Source organism: Pan paniscus, chromosome 1 (genome assembly GCF_029289425.2).
Source record: "Pan paniscus chromosome 1, NHGRI_mPanPan1-v2.0_pri, whole genome shotgun sequence".
NCBI lineage: Eukaryota > Metazoa > Chordata > Mammalia > Primates > Hominidae > Pan > Pan paniscus.
The window spans coordinates 131,825,858-131,850,668 of NC_073249.2; the positions used below are offsets into that span (position 1 = coordinate 131,825,858).

Here is a 24,811-nt window from a genome sequence, read left to right on the forward strand (position 1 = left end):
ACTAAAATGGTTGCAACTCCTGCTGGTTTGCTACCAAGCTGTGACTTCAGTGGGCAGAAAGGGAGGGAAGGAAATAAGCAAGCTCTACAAGCATCCTGAGGAATAAAAATTTACCTTTAGGATTAAGGTGCTAGAAGAGATTATTTGATTTGCAGAACATAATTTTATCATTAATCTATTCATTAATTACTATTAAAGTATACACCTTGCAGACAAACTTTTGCACTAAATAATTGTGATTTTATTTTTTTTTCCACAAAATACAAAGCTTTGCACCACATTGTGGTAGTGTTCTAGCACAAGAAAATCCCAAGGTTTTCATGGAGGGGAGGGGGAGAAGGGTGATTTACAGGGTGTTCATTTTATCATTCTTGAAATGTTAACTAAAAATTTCAGGACAAAATATGTCAACCTTGTATAACATGCAGATTATTGCTTAGAACTTGCATATACTTTAAAATGGCACACATAAAGTATACAAACATTTCAAAATTTTAATGGAAATAACTTAGACATTTATTATCCCTCCAAATAAAACAACCAGGAAACAAAATAAAGAATGCTAAGTTGCTATTTTAAGTACTGATAAGTCCTAGTAACACTGATTCATACATTATCTAGTCTTACATTTTGTAAATAAAAGTTCTTCAGCCTTATGGAAATAAATTAGAAGGTATGTTCTCAAAACGGTAGTAAGTATATTTTGAAAGACTTCCAAAAATCTTTGACAATTATATATTATACATTCTCAGAAAAAAGTATATATCTATGTATCTATATATATCACTATAGTTCTATTTACTGCTTTCCAAGTAGCTTTTTCAAATAAAATCTAAAAGTCATTATTATTACAAATTCTAATACCAAAAAATCTCATAACTTATCCTATTTACAAGTTAGTGAGAGTAATATCTACACAAAATTCCTTAAATAAAAAGTAGACATAGTCATACCAGAAACAAACCAAGCAGGAAACAGAAAAACACAGAGCACATTCTATATACAGCTATACCTTTAGGCTTGTTAAGTAGCACATAACCCTAATGTACACTTAATTACAGAAATAATTACATAAAGATATAAAGAAAAAATATCCAAAGGATGTTTAACGAGTTTTCAGCCAGAGGTACTGTACTTATAAATCTTTGAGATTTAGAAATATTTCTGGTTTTGGTCTTATGTATAGGGCCTGATATCAAAATGGTCCACTGCTTAGAGTGAATAAGTGTAAACATTTTCAAAGCAAACAAACCAATCTTTAGGAGCTGCTTTCAATTCTTCACTGCTATCCAAAATATATTCCAATAAAGGTATGAATTATTATCAAAACTAGAGGCTGGCCTAGTCTGGCCTAGAAAGGGGTAAGATTCAAGTCCTTGGATGTTGTACTTTGGAAAACACCAAGTAACGCAGTTGCTGGTAAATTTTTTTTTCAAAGAAACATTACCATAGCAAAGTTTTCCCTAAAGAGCAGGACTCTAAAATAATTTTGCCACAAGCCAGCATCCACCCTCTCATAACACAGAGTTATCTCAGTTCCTCTGTGCTCCTGTCATGGGGTCTAAAAAGAACATTTAGATAATTTACAAGCCTATAATACATCTTCAGCTGAAACACATTACAAAGCTCTGTTAAACCAGTTTAAGAAAAACAGAGATGACAGATGTCTCTTAATAAAACCATAACATTATTAGCTTTGCCTCATGTTGTAAACAGGTATTATTAAATGCTGAATGGCTTCCTGTAGTCTCTTAATAAGTCATGATTTGTCTGAGCTCCACTTTAAACTTTACTACAATGCTTTTTTTCAATGAGAGAACCTATTTGTAAACTTTTAAATTTGCCATAAGAGACTGGGAAGCTTATAGATACATGGGGAGGTCTCAAAAGTTGACAGCGAAAGGTGTGAGCATAAAAGAGGGAGATGCTGATGAAGTCATCTGGCGTACCAGGAGGAAGAGATGGAAGGATTCAAAGAGAATACTTCTAGATCAAGGGAGGACTATCACGGCGTTTAAGGGAAAAGCACTCTCAATGCCTCCTCTAACTCCAGATCCTCTAGCTTTTCATTGTTCCTACACACCTCACATGTGTTTTGCATCAGAACTCACTTTCAGTAGCTTTAATGTATTTCAATGAGCTGTGTTTAAGGTTGGGAAGATATATGTGCATCCAGAGACACATGAAGGGTCTCGCTGTATGCCAGCTCGCACCTGAGAAACACTGTGCTACTCTTGATAAAATTATCTAAGTTCAACTTCTTATGGAATCCAAACACATAAAAATACATAAACCTTTATGAAGTATTATTGATGATGACAATACATGAATTTTTCCATTTCAGCTAATAGTCTAAACCACTTAAAGCTATTCAAATGCACATTTATTTAAATGTTTGGAATTAAGAGCAACCTAGAAACAGAAAACGTGTTCAAATATTTATTTTAACAGCATCTTTTGGAACATGTTTATTTCCCTTAAAAATGACACAGAGGAAACATGTACACTGTAACAACACCTTCCCCTCTGTTTCTCCAGAAGAGAAATGTTTCTGCATGCCTGATAACAGATGGTACAACCAACAGTAAACCTGGCTCTCTACACCGGTGAAGAACCATTCTCCAAATGCCCGGTGTGCCTCAGAGGAAATATACAATTTAAAAGTTGACCCTGTAGCAAAAATTTTGAGTCAAATTATTAAAATTTAGAAAAGAACTGGAATCAAATACTTACAAACTAGGCAGTTTTTAAAACTAGACCTTTAAGACCGTCCTGGGTCATCCATAATATATCAGAGTCACTCTTAGGGGTGGTAACAACATAAATATTATTTCACTTAACGTAAGGCTAGTCCATGAAATAACAAAATCAAACAGTTGGGATAAAAATTTAATTCAATTTACTGTAGAGTATCAACACATATTTGAGCAGAAGTCAATTTCTTTGCACTCATATATAACTTCATTTCAAGTTTTACATAAATGCAAATAATCCTTTAAAAGATTTTAGACATAAGAAGGCAAACTTTATAAGTTATAGCTCATAATTTTCAAATATTCACAAATAAAAATTTAATGCAGGATCTATGATCTTGCATGCTATTAGTTGGTTTTCATTCATTTTTTAAGTTTCACAAGAACTTTTATTTTCTAGGATACTACACATTCAAAAAACATCTTTATAATTACAGGTTGTCATCTTTTTTCTACAAAAATAGAATTGCTCAAAAATTTATATCAATTTGCTTTTATTTTTCTATAAATATTTTAATAGAGTTGTTAAATATCAGAATGCCTGATAGAATCATTTAAATTAATCCGTGTAGTCAAAATACTTAATATTTAAAATGTCTAGCAAACGTTTTTCATTTAATAAATGAAAAATTCATCGTGCAGTAAATGATATGTTCTGTCTTCATTCGTATTTTAGGTAGGTGAATACAATCATAGAACAGCAAAGTGTACCTCCTGCAAAGGTCAGACTTAAAAGTAGCAGGGCAGTTTCTAGTGGCATTTCCATTCCATGTCTGTTGTATGAGGAAATATATAGAACCTACTTTAGGATATTTAATCTGGATGTTGAATTAACTCATGCAGCCAGCATAAGATAAGGATTGCTGAATAAGGGAATCACAAACTTTAGTTCAAAATTTTGATGTTTTAAATATACTTATTTAGTGAGTGGCTATACCAGTGAAGGGTAACATTAACGAAAGTAAGAATGAAGTTTTAAGCATGAAACAGTAACTATAAAAACAAACTGCTACATGGAGACTCACTAATATTATAGCTTTATATTGTTTTCATTTTGATAGTGGGTTTAAAATCTGTGTTCAGAACTATAGAAATATCCAGAGTCAAAAATATTTATCTCAAGGTCTCTTTCTAAAAGAATGAATTTCCAAAATAGTTTTATTATATAAATTTTTTTAAAGCCACTTTTCCTGCAAAAAGGTAAGAACAAGATAAAACTGCTTGCTTTCCTACCCCCCTCTAGTTAACCAGTACATATTTAAGCACCTATGATGTGGACAGCACTAAATTTAGCAACAAATTATCAGTGTAATATTAGCTGCTTTAAAAATAACTATTATTTTACATTAATTCTTTCAAAAATAAATGTACCTAATATAAGCCAATCAATCTCATTTTATCATTTAGTTACTGACTGAGATTTCAATCTTCTTTAAATGTTCTAAAACTTATCAGGCTCTATCTGCATTGAATAATAAAAGCAAATCAGATCAAAAGTCTTGATTATATTCAGCTAGCATGAACAATGAAAGTGAGTCAAACATTCTCCTTCAAACTGAGAAACTGGATTACATCTTTTGGTATGAGTTCAATTAATTTCAAGTATTCATCACTGGTAGAATTAAATTTCTTCCTTTCTCAGGTAAGAATAATCATTAAACTCAAGTGCTTAAAGAATAAATAAAGGCAATAATAGATAAATATATAATTCTATATTTGGATTGCAAGAATTAAAGTAAAAGCAAAACACATACACACACAACCAGAGTCTCCAGTCATTTATCTTCATATAATCAGACAATAATTTTGATGATAGAATACTTGGATTAAATTACCTTTTTTTTCTGTGCTTTAAGATAGAAATTCAAAGCACTAAAATGCTGACTAAGTAAGCACGGGTATGAATTGTGAGTAAAATATGAATACTGATATTTTTGTAATAGTTTGGGTCTCATCAAGAAGAGGCCTATTTCAGGAGCATAATAAATACATATTGCATAAGACTTTGGTACTGATGGTGCTGGGTTCAGAACTTAGCGAAGATTTTGCAAACAGAAAATATTTTTCACAGAAAAAGTGCAAGGAAAGCAGATAGGGATAAATAGTGTTAAAACTTTCTTTCTTAGTGATTCCTCCGATTAGCCTAAATAGTCCTCTATCAACATGCATTTTTAGAAGAAGAAACTCATCTCTTAAGGAGGTCTATAATCTGTCTTAAGCCTTACTATAAAATAAAAAAGCAATAATTTGATAAAATGCTAAAATAGAAATGACAGTGATATTTGAAAAATCTTAAAATGTGGGAAGTATTCTCCATGACTAAACTAATTAAATATTCCCAAAGTGGTAAAATATTTCATCATTAATAGGTGATTGCACGTCTGAAATGAAAAATGTTGTTACTTCTGAATAGCCTGAGGAAAAGAACATGCCAACAATTTAGAAATTAAACCCTACACAAGTGTTGACAGCCATAGTAAGAAAAGAGTGCATACAACAAATGTTAAGAGCTATTTACAGATTTAAAAGCAGTTCCCATTCTTGCAGCAAAATTGGTGACATAAAACCATTTGTACCAGATTATCATAGTCATCTTTCACAGAGAAAAAATACCAATGCAGTTAAGAGATTTCTCAAAAGATTCACCATTACACTGATCATTTTTATTTAAACCTTTAAGATTTTTATCCATGCTTGTAAATAAGGCAAAAGAAAGGCAGAAAAGACATCTTGGGATGAAAACTAAATTTTAATTTTAGTTTCTCTTTTCTTTTGTTTTTGTTTTTTTTTGAGATGGAGTCTTGCTCTGTCGCCCAGGCTGGAGTGCAGTGGCACAATATCAGCTCACTGCAACCTCCGTCTCTCGGGTTCAAGCGATTCTCCTGCCTCAGCCTCCCGAGTAGCTGGGATTACAGGCGCCAACCACCACGCCCAGCTACTTTTTTTGTATTTTTAGTAGAGATGGGGTTTCACCATGTTGGCCAAGCTAGTCTCAAACTCCTGACCTCAGCGATCCACCCACCTTGGCCTCCCAAAGTGCTGGGATTACAGGCATGAGCCACCACGCCCGGCCTTCTCTTTTCTAAGGTTTAAAAAAAAAGACACTGAAATCCTGAATAACAATTATAATTAATAAAGATACACAAGAACATGCCAAGAATTCATCCTATCAGCAGATATGCTGGGTAGTAATGAAGTCTGCTTATCGGTAGCACTCCTTTAATCAAGTTTTCCATTCTGAAGACTATTTTTGGCTTTCTCTTGTCTGATGTGAGAGATGACTTTGATGCAACCTTTTGAAATTTTGATCATCCACATGACATTCATCACATCCAAAACAACACAACTAATGACCCAGGATAACTGGATTAAAACTCCAAGTCTTATGTAGGGTTCTGTTCCATACACGGAATACATGAAGCCATAATGAGGAAGCATTGAGGCAATCCGCACGATGAAGAATACTACTGTCATGAGTATTCCATTGATAACGATAGCTTTAGAAAACTTGGGATACTTCAGAGCTTCAAAGAACCACCTGAAAAATGAATTAAAGAAACATCACATTTATAGTGCATCTCTGAGGATTAACCATTTTTATTTTAGTTTTTAAATTTTAAAATTCAGTGAAGGAGGAGCAAAGGGCCTAGAATAGCATACGCAATGCTGAAAAAGAACAAAATTGGAGGACTCACACTACCCATTTCCAAGACTTACTATAAAGCGACAGTAATCAAGTCAGCATGGTGTTAGTGAAATAATCAATAAACCAATGGAAGAGAAAAGAGAGCTCAGAAATAGACCCACACAAATATACTCAACTGATTTGTGACAAAAGCATAAAGGTAATTCAGTGGAGAAAAAAAGTCTTTTCAACAAGGTGTGCAAAATTGTATATCAACATCAAGAAAAATGAAGTTAAGCAGAGATCTCACACCTTACACAAAAATTAACTCAAAATGGATCATAGACCTAAATGTAAAATGCAAAACTATAAAACTTCCATAAGAAAAAAGGAAAAAAACCTGTATGATCTTGCATTTGGTGGTGGTATTTTAGATACAACACCAAAAGTGTCATCCATGGAAGAAAAAGTTGGTTAAGTTGGACTTCATTAAAATTAAAACTTGCTCTGTGAAAGACACTGTTAAAGAAAAGACAACCACACACTAGGAAAAAATATTTAAAATATACATGTATGGTAAAGTACATGTATACAAAGTACACAAAGAATTCTTAAAAGTCAACAATAAGAAAACAACCCAATTAAAACACTGGTAAAAGAGCATAACAAACACCTCATCAGAAAATATATATAGATGAAAACTAAGCATATAAAAAGATGTTCACTATTGTCATTAGGAAGTGCAAATTGCAGTGGCTCATGCCTGTAATCCCAGCACTTTAGGAGGCTGAGGCAGGTGGATCACCTGAGGTCAGGGGTTTGAAACCAGCCTGGCCAGCCAGGCGCAGTGGCTGACCCCTGTAATCCCAGCACTTTGGGAGGCTGAGGAGCGTGGATCATCAGGTCAGGAGTTCAAGACCACCCTGGCCAGGATAGTGAAACCCCGTCTCTACTAAAAATACAAAAATTAGCCAGGCATGGCGGCGGGCACCTGTAATCCCAGCTACTCAGAGGCTGAGGCAGAGAATTGCTTGAACCCAGGAGGCAGAGGTTGCAATGGGCCGAGATCACACCACCACACTCCAGCCTGGGCGATAGAGCGAGATTCCATCTCAAAAAAGAAAAGAAAAGAAAAGAAACCAATGTGGCCAAAATGGCGAAACCCCATCTCTACTAAAAATACAAAATTATCTGGGTGTGGTGGCGCATTCTTGTAATCCCAGCTACTTGGGAGGCTGAGGCAGGAGAATCTCTTGAACCTGGGAGGCAGAGGTTGCAGTGAGCCGAAATCGTGCTATTGCACTCCAGCCTAGGCAACAAGAGACTCTGTCTCAAAAAAAAGAAAAAAAAAAAGAAAGTGCAAATTTTAGCAACAAGATACTATGCACACCTATTAAAATAGCTAAAATCCCAAAAAATGGACAATAACAATTGCTGGCAAGGGTGTGGAACAAGAGGAACACACATTCATTGCTGCTAGGAATGCAAAATGGTACAACCACTTTAGAAGACAGTTTAACAGGCATAAAAGTAAACATATTCATAGCACACAAACCAGCAATCACATTCCTAGGTATTTTTCCAACTGATTAAAAAATGTATGTCCACACAAAAGCTGCATATATGTTTACACCAGCTTTATTCATAACTGCCAACAACTACAAGCCATCAAGATGGACATTGTAGTACATCCATACAGTGGAATACTACTTAGCAATAAAAATAAACTATCAATCAATGTAACAGCAAGAATGAATCTAAAGTGCTAAGTAAATGAAATCAGTCTGAAAATCCTGTACACTGTATGATTCCATTTATAGACATTCTAGAAAAAGCAAAAGTATCAAGACAGAAAACAGAACAGTGGTTACCAGAGTTTCGGAAAGAGTGGAAAGGGATTGAGTAGGTAAAACAAGGGATATTTTAGGGTGGTGAAACTGTTCTGCATAATACTACAGTGGTGGATACTTGACATTATGCAATTATCAAAACCCACAGAAGTGCACAAAAAGTGAACCTGATGTATGCAAAATTTTAAACAATCAGGAGGTTGGGGGATACCAGGATGCAATGCAAACAGTGACAAAAGAATCTTAACTGTTACAAATGCATGATATAACATCCCTGAAAGGAGTAAGGTAGAAAGAGGTGCTGACCTAAGTGACTTCAAAGATGGAGACTATAAGACAAAGGCAAAAGAAACTGTATACAGGCAATGTACTCTAGTTCACGCAAAAACAATTAACAATTCTGAAACCATTATACATGTATATCAGGACTGAACAAATAAATAGATTTGTCTGATGAAAAATAGTGGGAACCAGGTTTCTCATTGTTGGAGTGAAAGGTTTCAGACAAGCAAGAAGAAGCTAGATTTTTTCCATGAGATACTGGATTAGATTTGGAAACAGTGAACTATTTTAGCTTGATATAGCTATAAATGCATACATACAGAAATAATTATAGATAGGTGTATACACACAGGTCAGCATATTTCCAGGTTCTGTCAGCTAGGAGCCCATAGAAACAATGATGCCTCAGTAACCATGAGCATACATGGCATCCACATGTTGGCTTCTAATACCACTCTCCAATGAAAGAAACTAGGGTTCCTTGAGAAATACCTGATTTGAGGGCTGGGAACAGAGAATACACAATATACAATATGAACCTGTTAGAGTATCATTTAGGGCCAGAGAGCAAGAAAGTGCTCAAAAAACAAAATGACGTTTCTTTATGTCAAAGGAACACAGAAACCAACCAAATGAGCTCTCCAGGTCCAAAACTCACAATGTGAGCAACAAAATAAATAATGTTGTATTGGATTATAACCTAAAGTATAAAATAAATATCCAGAAATCAATATTGATATAAATGAATGAATAGGGGAGAAGAAACAAATCTGTTCCGAATAACTGCAAATAATTTATGTAGAAATCACACCTTCAACAAGGTAAAGCATAAACCCCTACTCCTCAAGTGTGGGCTGTGTATAGTGTAATGTATTGAACTGTCTCCCACTAAATTCTTTTTTTTTTTTTTTTTTCTGAGACAGAGTCTCGCTCTGTCACCCAGGCTGGAGTGCAGTGGCGCAATCTTGGCTCACTGCAAGCTCCGCCTCCCGGGATCACGCCATTTTCCTGCCTCAGCCTCCCGAGTAGCTGGGACTACAGGTGCCCGCCACCATGCCCGGCTAATTTTTTGTATTTTTTAGTAGAGACGGGGTTTCACCGTGTTAGCCAGGATGGTCTTGATCTCCTGACCTTGTGATCCACCCGCCTCGGCCTCCCAAAGTGCTGGGATTACAGGCGTGAGCTACCGCGCCCGGCTAAATTCTTATGTTGAAGCCCTGAAGCCCCAAAGTGACTGTATTTCAAGATAGGTCCTTTAAGAAGGCAATTAAGGTTAAATAAAGTAACAAGGGTCAGGCCCCAATCCAATAGGACCAGTGCCCTTAAAAGAAAGGAGAGACCAAAGTTCTCCCTCTCTTCCTCCATGCACACACGGAGAAGAGGCCATGTGAGGACACAGAGAGAAGTTGCCTTCTGCAAGAAGAGGAGAGGCGCCTCACCAGGAACCAACCCTGCAGGCACCTTGGTCTTGGACTTCCGGCTTCCAGCACTGTGCAAAAACACATTTCTGTTATTTAAGCCACCCAGACTGTGGCATTTTTTATGGCAGCCCCCAACAAACTAATACACACAGTGACTTCCTTCCAAAGTGTACAGTATAGAAGGGGCAGGGGGAGGGCAAGTGTAAGGAATAACTTTAAAATGGAGAAACCGGACAAACAGTACCTCAGGTGAACAAGCTTAACATCAACAATGATTAAGTCATGTTCACAGCATGCAGTCCTAATATGTGTGATGAGAATGGTACTGTCCCTCGGTGGTCTTCCTCCCAAAACCCCATATCCCCAGTGTAATCATGAGAAAAACATCAGACAAACCCAAATTGAGGGACAGTCTACAAAACACCTGATCAGTACTCCTCAAAACCGTCAAGGTCACCAGAGACAGGGGACATCTGAGAAACGATCACAGCCAACAGTAGCCTAAGCAGACATGAAACTAAATGTAGTGTGGCATTCTGGAAGGGATCCTGGGACAGAAAAGGGGCACTGGGCAAAAACGAAAGAAATCCACACAAAGTATGGACTTTAGTTAACAATAAGATATTAACACTGGCTCGCTAATTGTAACAACTGCACCCACTGATCTATGACGCTAACAATAGGGGAAGCTGGGTGTGGGGTACACAGGGACCCTCTGTATCAGCCTTCTGATTTTTCTGTAAATGTAAAACTATTCTAAAGATAAAAAGGTTTTTAAAAAGTCAGTGAACATTCGCTCTATTCCACTTTTTCTTCCTTAAAAAAACTGCCTTGCCTAATTTTACATCATTTTAGAGATCAAATTGCAAAGGCAGTAAAACATATCTGTGTATCTTAATATTCAATTTAACTGAATTAGTCCTGATTAAGCTAAAATTGTTCAACATAAGAAACTAAAAATTAATAGTTAAAAAGCTTGAAAATATCTTATTGAGTGATTAAAATATCAAATAATTTATATAGGATGAGAGATGTATTACATTTTATAAGTTTATGTAGGATAAAATGGCTAAATTATCTAAGACAATTAAGAAAGACTATTTAGATAGCAATGGCTAAATTAATGAAATAATACTGCAAATAGGAAAAACATCACTAAAGCAATGACATCCACATTCTAATCCAGGTCTCTGATCCTCAAGCCTTCTCTTCTCCAAAGACTTCCCTTCTCCTTCAGCCATTCATTTCTTTGACTACATGGCAACTTTGGAATTACTCAAGAAATATTATACCTCAGTGAACCCATTCCTCTCTAATCATAAGCCTTCCATATTTCTCTTTACCCAATCTCACCTAAACTACTTCTTTGACCTTCAAATCCTCAAATCCCTCTCTATCACCTCCACGCTTTCACTTCCTTTCCTACCTAATCCAAACTCCAAGTTAACTTCAGAACACACATCAGCACCCTCCATTCTCTTGCCACTTCATCTATCTCACCCACTCTGCTGATCTCCAGTGTTTCATCAAGCCAGCTTTCCTTAGGCAATACAGAATGATGTGAAGAGTAGGTAGGGTGCTCTGCAGTCAGGCCGCCTGGGTTGAAAGCCTGGTTCTGCCATGGAGCAACTGTGTGGTCTTAGCTCTCTCTGCTATTGACCTCTATGTTTGTTCTATCTCTATAAATGGGGATAAATGATAGTACCTCCTTTGTACTATGAAGCTGCCATGACAGAGTAACAACTCCCCCATACTGTAAATTCAATAAATATCATTACCCACCAATCTTTATTAAGATAAATGGCACAAATATAATTTTAAAAGACTTGAACTTCAGCAGAATTCTCAAACTGGCTCGACAGTCCTTTCATTTAACTCCATAGTTCCCATATAATTGCTTCCAAACCTGTCCTGCCATTCAAGTCAATTCCCTTCCTCATTCACTTTTGTCTCTCAATCCTATCAGAGCATCTGGTTTCTTACTGATATACAGTTAATTCTTGAGCAACGCCAGGGTTAGGGGTGCTGACTCCCCACACAGTTGAAAATTGCTTGACTTCTGACTTGCCCAAACACCTGATTGTTGACCAGAAGCCTTACCAATAACATAAAGTCAATTAACATTATTTTATGTTATTTGCATTATATACTATATTCTTATAATAAAGTAAGCTAGAGAAAAATGTTATTTTCTAGAGAAAAGAAAATCATAAAGAAAAGAAAATATATGTACTATTAAGTGAAAGTGGATCTTTGTAAAGGTCTTCATTCTCGTCGTCTTCACGTTAACTAGCCTTGAGTAAGAGGAGGAGTTGGACTTGCTGTCGCAAGGGTGGCAGAGGTGGAAGAGGTGACGAAGTTGGAAGGAAAGGCAGGCACACTTAGTGCAAATTTTATTGAAAAAAATAGATGTGTCAGTGGACTCACACAGTTCAAACCCATGTTGTTCGGGAGTCAACTGCATTAGAGTCCATCAACCATGAATTCCTTCCACTCTGACCCCAAGATCTCAAAACTTCTTCTCAGGCACCTTTACCTTTCAACTCAGAGAAGAGTCCTCATCTTCCAGGATTTATTCAATAAACTACCCTGCCTTCCCTTGTTCTATCAAGTTCCCCTTCTATAAATTGATTATTCTTTTACCAACGTGCTCAATTCCTGCTAATCCAAAAACCTCCCCTCCACTGCTTCTCTTCTTTGCCAGTTTTTTGAAAGGAGAGTCAGACATATTCACAGACATTCTTACTACACTCCCAAACCCAAGACGATATGACTGCAACTCTACAAAAGAAATTAGTCAGTTACATATGTGCACATGTACCCTAAAACTTAAAGTATAATTTAAAAAAAAAAAAAGAAAAAAAAAAGAAATTGGTCACCCATAGCTTCCTCATAACCATAGTGTTAGCTTCTGCCAATTTTTCCATCTAACCAGTGCCTGGTCTTTAAACCAGTGTCTTTCAAAGGAAAGAACCCAAATGTTAATTCAAGGTGAAATAATATTTACATAACTGTCCTCCTTACCTCCCTCTTCCATGGCAGAAAGATCACTTATTTTGTTGGAATCCACCTCTTCTTACCTAATTAGAACATTCTTTCATTCTAGCAAATAAAGGCTAACAGTTTGTGAAGGTATGTACTGAATCTGAGAGGAAAGAGGGGAAGGGAGGAAAACATGCATGTGGGAAGGAAGGAAAGAAGAAGAACAACACTTTCTTTTACCCACCATTTACTGTTATTACTAAGACAGGCATAAAAGACAGCAAATTGTATGTATTTATTAATACAATCCTCCCTTCACTCCAGAGAGAAAATCCTAACTTTGGTCATTTAGCAATTATTCCTCCTCCTACCCTTCTAAAGGAACTTGAACCTTCCCATTAAGTTTACTGGGAGTTAATTGTGTAGAGGTATCGTACTCACTAAAAATTGTGTAAAAACTAGAAAAAGTGTAAAAACTAGGAATTATTTGCTCTAATTCACATTTACATTTGGAAAGAGGATGGAGGGCTATTTGCAGGCACAGAAAAAAAAAGTGAGAAAAGAGGACAGGGACAAATAATTGATCCTTGATGGCACTGGTTTGTTGAGTTTTAGAGGAGTTGAGAGTCAGAAGTTTGAGAGAGCCTTAGGAAAGCTGTGGGGTCGAGATATTGTGAGTCCAAGAGGAATGAAGAGAATTTTAAGAAGTGCTGTTGTGAGTAACAAACTGGATCTTTGTTGACATCCTTGGAAAAACTCCAATAAGGATTTGGATGCTGTACTGTTTCTGGAACTCTGTGAAGGGACTGGGCTGTAAGCTGACTCTACTTACATCTTAGTTGCAAATGTAATTTCTTCAGTCATGTAAACATTTGTATTTAATAAATATTAACCCTGGAAGGTTAGGAATTTAAGAACTGAATTTTAGACAAGTTTCCCTCCAGCTTCATATTATTTTGGTTCCCCTACTACTCCTAAATTATTCCTTCATTATATCTACTCTTCTTTCTCTGATTCTCCAATCTTGTTTTTTTGTTTTGTTTTTGTTTTTGTTTTTTATGTTGTTGTTTTTTGAGACAGTCTTGCTCTGTTGCCAGGCTGGAGTGCAGTGGTGCGATCTCGGCTCACTGCAATCTCCGCATCCCAGATTCAAGCGATTCTCCTGCCTCAGCCTCCTGAGTAGCCGGGACTACGCGCCACCACACCCAGCTAATTCTTTTTTGTACTTTTAGTAGAGACGGGGTTTCACCATGTTGGCCAGAATGGTCTCGATCTCCTCCTGACCTTGTGATCTGCTTGCCTCGGCCTCCCAAAGTGCTGGGATTACAGGCATGAGACACCACACCTGGCTGATTTTCCAGTCTTAAACATTTAACTCTAATCTTCTAAATATATCTTTTCTCACAGGTTAAAATATCACCTTATTCTGATCATCCAAACATTCCTCTCTCGAGCTCTCACTAAATTTCCACTCAGATGCTCTGTTTGTCCTCTTATCCAATATCTCCGCACTAAATTCATCACCTTCCCTCTGAGTCTTCCTAATTCTCTGTCACTTTTGATGGGCACATTTCTCTGGGTCCAATATAAGATTTGTCTTAAACTTGTCCGTATTCTCTAATTTTTTATCCATTCATTGCCAATTTCATTTCATTTCTTCAAAATCTCTATTTTGTCATCTCTCTAGTCCCACAGCTTAATATGGACTCTTATTTACTTTCTGAACTAATAAAATTACACTGTCCATTCACACAACTAAGAACTGGGTAACCTAACCCAAACTTTTGTCTCCAGTGTTACAATCTATCCTACAAATATCAAAAGTTATAACCACTCAGTGGTCTTTCCAGAATGTCTTTCTCCACTATAATCTCACTGTCTACTGGGTCAAGTTCAGTCAGCTCTCCCAGACACTCAACATCATCTACATCTATCCACCCTACTCCTAAGACATACTCTTTGATCCTATACTTTCTCTTTCCCATAGCATGTTTATTTCACTTTTCAAAATCCTATGTTGATTCTTTTCTTCTTGAATGCAGGCCCTTCCCTCTCCATCCACTTCTTAAAAAAAAAAAAGTCCTAAAACATTTTAAGAGTGTATGCCACGTTCTCTGTGAAGCCTTACGTGACAAGTATCTATCAATGATAGGTCTTAAAATGTGGCTTATGGACCCCTGAGTCCTTTTTGGGAGGTCTTCAAGATATAATTATTTTAATAATAGTATTAAAACATTATTTGCCTTTTTCATTGTGCTGACTTCTATACTGATAGTGTAAAGTGCTAGTAAATAAAACTGTTGGCATCTTAGCACAAATAAAGAAATGGTATTAGTAGCCACTGTATCTTTTTCCACCACATGCTTGCTTGCAGTTAAAAACAAAACCAGAAAAAGGAAAAGTTTCAGTTAGAAATGCCCTTAATGAAGCAGTAAGAATTATTTTTATTTTTATTAAATGACTTCTGAGTATGTGTCTTTTTAATATTCTGTATGATAAAATGGGAAGTACACATAAGGCATTTCTGCTACAAAGTAAAATGGTTTTCTTGAGGAAAAACCCTCAACTGATGGTTTAAATTGTAAGCTAAACTACCAGGTTCTTCCACAGACTGCCATTTTTACTTGAAAAAAAAAACAAAACAATAAACTATGATTGCTTGAGCCATCTGGCAGGCACTCTCTCAAAAATAAAAAAAAAAAAAGTGGGCTTGTCACATAAAGAAAAGCAACTGACAGTTTTGATACCAACAACAAAATCTGAACTTTCAAATGAAAATCAGAATATTGGAAAATTTGTTATCTGCAACTGTGAGCTTGACAGCCTCTCAATACTTAAAGACTTTTCTAATGAGATCTGCGGTGATATCTTAAATGTCATCTAATAAATGTTCAACATTTAGAAGACCTACATAACTCAGTGAGCCAATATTTTCCCAATGACCAAGACATGATGAATCAAAATTATGCATATGTAAAAGATTGAAGGCCTGCCAGGTGCGGTGGCTCACACCTGTAATCCCAGCACTTGGGAAGGCCGAGGCGGGTGGATCACGAGGTCAGGAGTTCAAGACCAGCCTGGCCAACATAGTGAAACGCAGTCTGTACTAAACATACAAAAAATTAGCCGGGCGTGGTGGCGTAGTAATCCCAGCTACTCAGGGAGTAGTAGTAATCCCAGCTACTCAGGGAGGCTGAGGCAGGAGAATTGCTTGAACCTGGGAGGCGGAGGTTGCAGTGAGCCAAGATCGCACCACGGCACTCCAGCCCAGGTGACAATGCGAGACTCCATCTCAAAAAAAAAAATAAATAAATAAATAAATAAATAAACAAATTTAAAAAAGGTTAAAGCCCAAGAAAGGCCAATGAATTTGAATATAACAGAGTATGAAAAGTTCATTGATATGGTTTCGGATTTCACATTTACTTACCCTTTAAGAAACTACCTATTGGTATATTCTGATGACATATTAAGGAATATCCACAATTATTAGTATTTGAAAAGGCCACTAAAATACTTTTTTTCTATTGCATAATTAACTCTGAGAGGCCAGATATTTTTCATGTGCTTCAAACACTACTTATCACAACAGACTGAAAACAGAAGCCAATCTGAGAATCCAGCTGAATTCTATCATTCCAGATATTAAAGAGATTTGCAAAAATGTAAAACAATGACAGTGTTCCTACTGTTTTTTTGTTTGTTTGTTTTGGCAATGCAGTTATTTTTCATACACACACAAATATTGTGTTAACATGGAACATTACTGTTAATATTCAATGAGGTAATAATTTCTTGTTTTTTTCTGAGACAGAGTCTCACTCTATCACCCAGGCTGGAGTACAGTAGCGTGATCTTGGCTCACTGCAACCTCCACCAACTGGGTTCAAGTAATTCTACTGCCTCAGCATCCTGAGTAGTTGGGACTACAGGCATGTGCCACCATGCCCAGCTAATTTTTGTATTTTTAGTAGAAAAAAGAAAAAATTGTATTTTATATTTTTAGGTACTATTTTCTCAAACACAGACATGAAGCCAGATGCTATATTTAAAGCTCCTTGAAGTCACAGAATGGGACATTTAAGTACTGAAGAGGTATTTAATAAATATTGAATGAACATATTAAGAAACACAGGTGCAAAGCTTTTACAAGGTATTCAATTTCAATATCAATTCATAAAATATGTCCTCAAAAACAATTAAGAGCATTTAGGCAAGAAAGAAGTTAGCACCATTAAATTACTTTATATAAAAGAAACCTGCGTGTGGGCATAACTCAGCAGCAGAAATTTCACTGAAGCCCAGGTGTCTAAACTAATTCAGTATTTTTTCACTCTATACCCCAGCACATGTATGCCATGTGCCTTCTTATATACAAAGCTCTAAAATGGAGAGAAAATAAAAATATCTCAAACTAAAAAAGAAAACAACTAAACTATGGAAACTCTGACAGAAGCTGTGCTCAATATTGTTACAATCTCCTTACTGCCCAATGATACCATTTCTTATTCATATTCTAACGCCAGTTCTCATTTTCTTAACAGGAAGGATTCAAAGCTTTTAGATAAAGGTACAGTATAACTTTTTATTATAAAATTATAAAATTAAACTATCTCTAATTTTATAATTTCTCTAAAAGAGTTTTAAACAAAAACAAATGGAGGTGCCTATTAGTGTCAAAGGTAGCTTTATCCTGCTTCAAAATCTCATAATCAGAATCATATTCAAGAGACAGAATTAGCTAAAGCTTAACTTATCACCTCTTGGGAGTCATTCATTCAAAAAGCAATCAAATGGCTACTACATGCCAGATAATGTGTGGACACTGGACCATGCAAAGTTTAACAAAATTTGGCCCTTGATCTAATGAAATGTAAAGATAAATAGGAAACATAAAAAAGAGAGAACTTTGCAATAAAATACATTAAGTATAGTAATATACACATATGTTGCTATTGTGAAAGGATATGTAAGACGCACCCAATTCAGCCTGGAAAGAGATGGGTTTTAGTGATGGAAATTATCCCTGGGTTGAGTTCTAAATAACAAGTAAGAAGACAGGAGGCATTGTCAGTAGATGGACAAGCTGGTGTGAGATGAGAGTTTGAGGGGCCATGTGGCAGAAGGAGATAAGACAGCTCTTCTTGCAGAGCTTTCTGTGTCACACTGAAGAGCTCATATTTTATCCTGTAAGCAGCCAGAGCCACTGAGAGGTTTTAACCAAGGAAGCTGCATATTTTTTTCTTCTTAAGCTATGTTGTAGGCTCCTACAAAGCCATATATTTCTTTATTGTGAAAGATAATAATATAGAAGAGAGATGAAAGGGGAACAGGATAGGAGACAGGAGATGGTCTATGACAAGGGCTGGAAAACTATTTCCATAAAGAGCCAAATAGTGAACATTAAAGCAGTAGCTGTTGGAGGCCATCTGTTCTCTGTCAGAACTATGCAATTCTGCCATGGTAGAGTTAAAGCAATCATGGCAGAGAAGTGAACATGGCTGTGCTCCAGTATAACTTTGTTTACAAAAACAGGCAGCGGGTCTGGCCCATGAGCCATGCATGGTTTGCCAACCTGGCCTAGAGCCCCACTGACCAAAAGAACTTTCCACAATAATGAAAATGTTCTACTAAAGGTATGTTGCTCACACATACCTGTAGGTTCCGTGTATGGCCACATGGAGCCATAAAGCACTAGAAATGCCAAAAGTTAGACTAAGGAATTGAATTTTTAATTTTATTTCCTTTAAATGATTTAAATGTAAATATTCATACGTGGCTTGTGGTTACCCTACCAAACAGTACAGAGTTAGAAACTGGTAAGGTAGCCAGCAAGAGATGGTGAACTAGGGCACTGAAGGTAGAGACAGAGAAGAGGTGGTAAAGGTGAGAAATATTAGGAGGTGATATGGTAGAACCTAATGCTGGATCAAATATAGTGAGGGAGAAATAGTCAAAAACACTTCACCCATGTTGAGCAGCAGTAACCAAGTGGACAGCTGGGCCATGCACTGAGTATAGAGGGAAATATGTTGTGTTACTTTACACATGTTGATTCAACGTGCCACCTAAGAGAAGAAAACACTTGACTATAATACAAAGAAGTAGGTAATATTAAATATGTTCTTTTCATAGATAAAATGACTATAATACAGGAATATTCAGTAACTTGTCCAAGGTCATTGCAACTTGAGTTTATCCGATTCCAAGACTAAGGCATAGTCCCTTACACCAAGATGAGTAAATAGTTAAGAGCTGACACCTTGGGAGGAAAGAACTCACCCAGAGAGAAGCAGGGAGAATATTAGTGAGACTGTCTCAAAAAAAAAAAAAAAAAAAAAAAAAAAGGGCTGGGCATGGTGGCTCACGCCTGTAATCCCAGCATTTTGGGAGGCCGAGGTGGGTGGATCACCTGAGGTCAGGAGTTCGAGACCAGCCTGGCCAACATGGCCAAACCCCGTCTCTACTAAAAATACAAAAATTAGCCAGGTGAGGTGGCAGCGAATGCCTGTAATCCCAGCTACTCAGGAGGCTGAGGCAGGAGAACCGTTTGAACCTGGGAGGTTGGGGTTGCAGAGAGCCAAGATCACACTACCGTACTTCAGCCAGGGTGACAGAGTAAGACTCCATCTCAAAAACAAATAAATAATAAAAATTAAAAAGAGGCCGGGTGCAGTGGCTCACACCTGTAATCCTAGCACTTTGGGAGGCCGAGGTGGGCAGACTGCCTGAGCTCAGGAGTTCAAGACCAGCCTGGGGAACACTGTGAAACTCCATCTCTACTAAAATATAAAAAGTTAGCCGGGTGTGGTGGCATGCGCCTGAAGTCCCAGCTACTCGGGAAGCTGAGGCAGGAGAATTGCTTGAACCCGGGAGGTGTAGGTTGCAGTGAGCCAAGATCACGCCACTGCACTCTAGCCTGGACAACGGAGTGAGACTCTATCTCCAAAAAACAAAAAAAAAAAAGAAAGAAAAGAAAAAAAGACAGTTGATCCAGGCTAATCACCTGGTAAACACACTAATGCCAAACCTCTTGATAAAGAGACTAATAAAATTTGTAGCAAGAGAGGCTTCATCTATGGGATGCTTTTAGAAGAACATACTTAGTCTAGGATTGCTTATGGTAAGTGACCCAGGAATTAATGGATTTATGAGATCTGACCCCCTTGAGAATGTCACATAAGCTATGTAACTCAAGATTAACTGGAGGTGTTTTATCACCAAGAGAGCTCCTTCTATGTAAATGATATGAACTGCATACATCACTTAGAGACCTCACAGGTTCCCAGGTGGTCTGGTGGTTAAACAAAAATTTTAATAAAAAATAAAATTATTTTTAAAAAGAGACCTCACAAGTAATCTTGTTCCAGAGTACACCCTAGGCACACAGACCTAGGGAGCCCTGTCAATTGTCCTGAACATCTTCCTGCTTTGCTTGTGCCTCCAATGGCCAGTATCTTCGAAATTATTCATGACGCTTCATTGAGGGTAAGTGCTCTAACTTATGTGTCTCTGATGTGGAATACTCCCAACTTTCTGTGTTATCCCTGTACTAAATAACAAAAGACATATAATCATAGAAGCCTTCCCTGGGTTTTAGATTTTGACTAAGACTTGAAGGATAAGTAAATTTTTCAAAGATGGGGAGAAAACAGAGGATATGAATAAAGGAAGAAATATGAGAAAAACCCAAAGGAACCTAAGACAGTAAGGATAGAAAACTGATTCTAATGAATAATTTTAAAAAAGAGGCTGAAGGCATATGGAGCACATCACAGAGAACTTCAGAAGTCAGAGAGAGAAGTGTAAACAGGATGCAGCTTTTAGGGAAAAAATAAGCTAGTGAAAGTGGAATGTAAGAAAGATGATTCTGGTAACACTGTGAGGAAAGGACTGAGAGAGGGTGTATCTGGAATTAGGAAGTCAGTTAGAAGCTACTGTAGAAATTAAACCCTTGCATGTATGGCCAAATGACTTGACAAGGGTACCAAGACTACACAATGGGGAAAAGATAGTCTCTTGAACAAATGTGCTGGAAAAACTACATATCCACATTCTAAGAATGAAGTTGGACCCCTATACCATATATAAAAATTAATTCAAAATGAATTAAAGACCTACACATAAGCCCAAACTATAAAACTCCTAGAAAGAAATATAGGGGGAAGGCTTCAGGATATAAGACTTGGCAATGATTTTTTGGATATGATACCAAAAGCACAGGCAACAAAAACAAAAACAGACAAATGGGACTTCATCAACTTTAAAATCTTCTGCACATCAAAGGAAACAATCAGCAGAGTGAAAAAGCAACCTATGGAATAGATGAAAATATTTCCAAATCATGTATTTGATAAAGTATCAATATTCAGTACTACTACAACAAAATAAATAACCCAATTTAAAAATGGGCAAAGGGCTGGGCTCAGTGGCTCATGCCTGTAATCCCAGTACTTTGGGAGGCCGAGGTGGGAGGATTACTTGAGGTCAAGAGTTCGAGACCAGCCTGGCCAACATGGCAAAACCCCATTTCTACTAAAAATACAAAATTAGCTGGGCATGGTGGTGTATGCCTGTAATTCTAGCTACTCAAGAGACTGAGGCACAAGAATCACTGGAACCCAAGAGGTAGAGGTTGCAGTGAGCCAAGATCACGCCACTGTACTCCAGACTGGGCAACAGAGCAAAACTGCATCAAAAAAAAAAAAAAAGGAAAAAATTGGCAAAGAACTTGAACAGGCAATTCTTTAAAGATATACAAATGGCCAAGAAATGCATGAAAAGATGCTCCACACCATGAATCAAAGTAAAATGTAGATCAAAACCGCATGACCAGCCAGGCGCAGTGGCTCAAACCTGTAATCCCAGAATTTGGGAGGCCAAAGTGGGAGGATTGCTTGAGCCCAGGAGTTGGAGACCAGCCTGGGCAACATGGTGAAACTCCTTCTCTACAAAAAATACAAAAATTAGCCAGGTGTGGTGGCACATGCCTATAGCCCCAGCTACTTAGAAAGCTGAGGTGGGAGGATCCTTTGAGCCTGAGAGGTCAAGGCTGCAGTGAGCCAAGATCATGCCACTGCACTCCAGCCTGGGAACCAGAGTGAGACCCTGTATCAAAAAAAAAAAAAAGAAAAGAAAAAGAAAAAGAAAAACACATGACATACCACCTCCACCCATTAGAATGGCTACTATCAGAAGAACAGAAAACAGCAAGTGTTGACGAGGATGTGAAGAAATCAGAACCCTTGTGCACTGTTAGTGGGAATGTAAAAAGATGTATGCATTATGGAAAACTGTCTGAAGGTTCATCAAAAAATTAAAGGACCATCATATGATCCAGCAATCCCACTTCTAGAAATATATCCAAAAGAATTTGAAACAGGGTATCAAAAATATATTTGTATGCCCATGTCCATTTCAGCATTATTCACAATAGCCAGGGGTGCAAGTAATCTCAATGTCCATGGACGGATGAATGCATAAGGAAAATGTGTTACACATACAACAGGAATATTATGCAGCCTTTAAAAAGAAGAAAATCCTGTCATATGCTACAACATGATGCATTTCAAGGACATTATAGTAAGCAAAATAAGCCAGGCACAAAAGGATAAACACTGTATGATTCCATTCATATGAATTATTTAGTCAAAATCATAGAAACAGAAAGTAGAAAGGTGGTTGTCTAGGGCTTGCAGGAGAGGGAAATTAGTGTTTAATGGGCGTAGAGTTTCAATTTTGCAAAATGAAAAAGTTCTAACGGTCTGTTGCACAATAATGTGAATATACTTAACACAACTGAACTGTATTCTTAAAAATGGTTGAGATGGGCCAGGTGCAGTGGCTCATGCCTGTAACCCCAGCACTTCAGGAGGCCAAGGCGGTTGGATCACTTGAGGTCAGGAGTTTGAGACCAGCCTGGCCAACATGGCAAAATCTCGTTTCTACTAAAAATACAAAAATTAGCCAGGCATGGTGGTGGGCACCTGTAATCCCTGCTACTTGGGAGGCTGAGGCAGGAGAATCACCTGAACCTAGGAGGTGGAGGTTGCAGTGAGCAGAGATGGCGCCATTGCACTCTAGCCTGGGCAACAAAGCGAGACTCCATCTCAAAAATAATAATAATTCACTAGTGATGACTATCAATATTACAAATTGTTAGTTTAGTTATTTACATTGTATGTATTTAAAATAAAAGTAGTCTTTTAAAAAAAATAAATTTTTTACAGACAGGGTTTCTCTGTTTTGCCCAGGCTGGATCTCAGCTCACTGGACACACTGCTTAAACTCTTGGACTCATGCGATCCTTCCGCCTTAGCCTCCCAAACAGCTAGAACTACAGGCAAGCACCATCGTGCCCAGCTAATTTTCTTTTTCCTTTTTTTTTTTTTTTTTTTTTTTGTAGGGTTGGGATCTCACAATGTTACTCAGGCTGGTCTCAAACTCCTGGCCTCAAGCAATCCTCCTGCCTCAACCTCCCAAAGTGCTGGGATTTATAGACGTGAGCCCCTGAGCCCAGCCAAAAGTAGCCTTTTAAATTTAAAAAATAAAAAGATTATGTATTTCAATGAGGCACTAAGATAATGTCAATATAAGAATTTGGGGACAGGAGGAAGTTAGTGTCAGGAATATGAGCTAGACTCAAAATGAGCCACAGTGATATTTGTCCTTTTCCGTAAAGAGCCCCACTCAATTCTAAGATTCAGTGAATACCATTCATCTTGCAGTGTACAACATGGAGGGTGAAAGAATGAGCTGGAAGCAGGCATCATAAAGCACCATCGTACTGCAAAGAGCAGGATTTAAAACCTAGCACCACCACTTGCTAGCTAGGGAAACTTGGGTAAGTTACTCTAACCTTTCCAAAACTCACTTTCCTCATTTGTATGATGGTGATAACAATTCATATCACAGATCCGTATCTTTTATATAGTAACTTGAGGATCACGGGAAAAGGATTTGCCCAAACTAAAAATAAACAGCATGACTTTAAAATAATCAATGATATCAGTAACATACCGCTGATTCACAAACGGGCTGGAAAGCTCTGCAAGCAGGCGAAAATTCCCAATGTATGCCAGCACTCCATTTTTCTGAATGATAAACATAAAACACAATGTCAAGGATAACATTCTTAACAAAATTCCCAAATACCGTAGAAATATCCAATAGCTTCTCAGCATAATATAACAATCAATACCAAAACAGATCAAGAAGTTTTCAACCTTTTACTGTTAAACTGATTTTCTTCGTGAGAATATAGAAAGATCCTTGGAATTCTACAGTATTTTTAAAAAACAGTAAATTATACACTTATGTTCACTTACGTATACAGTGTCCACTTAATGAAAATAGGCTTCAAGCAGTTGTGTCACGTTAAACAAATGAACTCTGTAAATAACCATTAGTAATGGCATTTTCAAATTACTGTAGAAAAGAATGATCACGTGGCACGCGCCTGTAGTCCCAGCTACTCGGGAGGCTGAGGCGGGAGAATGGCGTGAACCCGGGAGGCGGAGCTTGCAGTGAGCCGAGGTCGCACCACTGCACTTCAGCCTGGGCAACAGAGCGAGACTCCGTCTCAAAAAAAAAAAAAAGAATGATCACAAAGTACTGTGAATTTCAGAAGATGAGGAGTTTTATAACAATTTAACACCTGATAGTAACTCACTTTATATCCATTACTAACTGGAAGCACCTTAAAAATCTCAAAAAAGCACTTATCCTCAATAACAATACACAAGCCTGTGAGTACAGGTATATTTGCCCAGTATGACAACATATGCCACCATGTTTGTTCTGAAAAATATATTTGTGAATCAGAAGATCCTGGAGCTAAATTTAGGATCTTTGAGACCTTTCTAAATTTAAACACAATACCTAGTACATTCTACCAAT

At 37.3% G+C, this 24,811-nt stretch overlaps 1 protein-coding gene across 3 annotated transcripts in view; it reads right to left on the reverse strand.

The window, feature by feature from the left end:
- Nucleotides 1–218: 218 nt before the first annotated feature.
- The window catches only part of TLCD4 (TLC domain containing 4), an 80,662-nt gene continuing 56,069 nt past the window's right edge, over nucleotides 219–24,811 (reverse strand). For all 3 annotated transcript variants that reach the window (XM_008960529.4, XM_034931716.3, XM_008960528.6), the window contains exons 6-7: nucleotides 23,933–24,006; nucleotides 219–6,291 (exon numbers count right to left, since the gene is read on the reverse strand). In XM_008960529.4, the coding sequence (XP_008958777.1) occupies nucleotides 5,973–6,291; nucleotides 23,933–24,006 (393 nt within the window). In that variant the 3' untranslated portion in view covers nucleotides 219–5,972. The remainder of the gene's footprint in view (nucleotides 6,292–23,932; nucleotides 24,007–24,811) is intronic.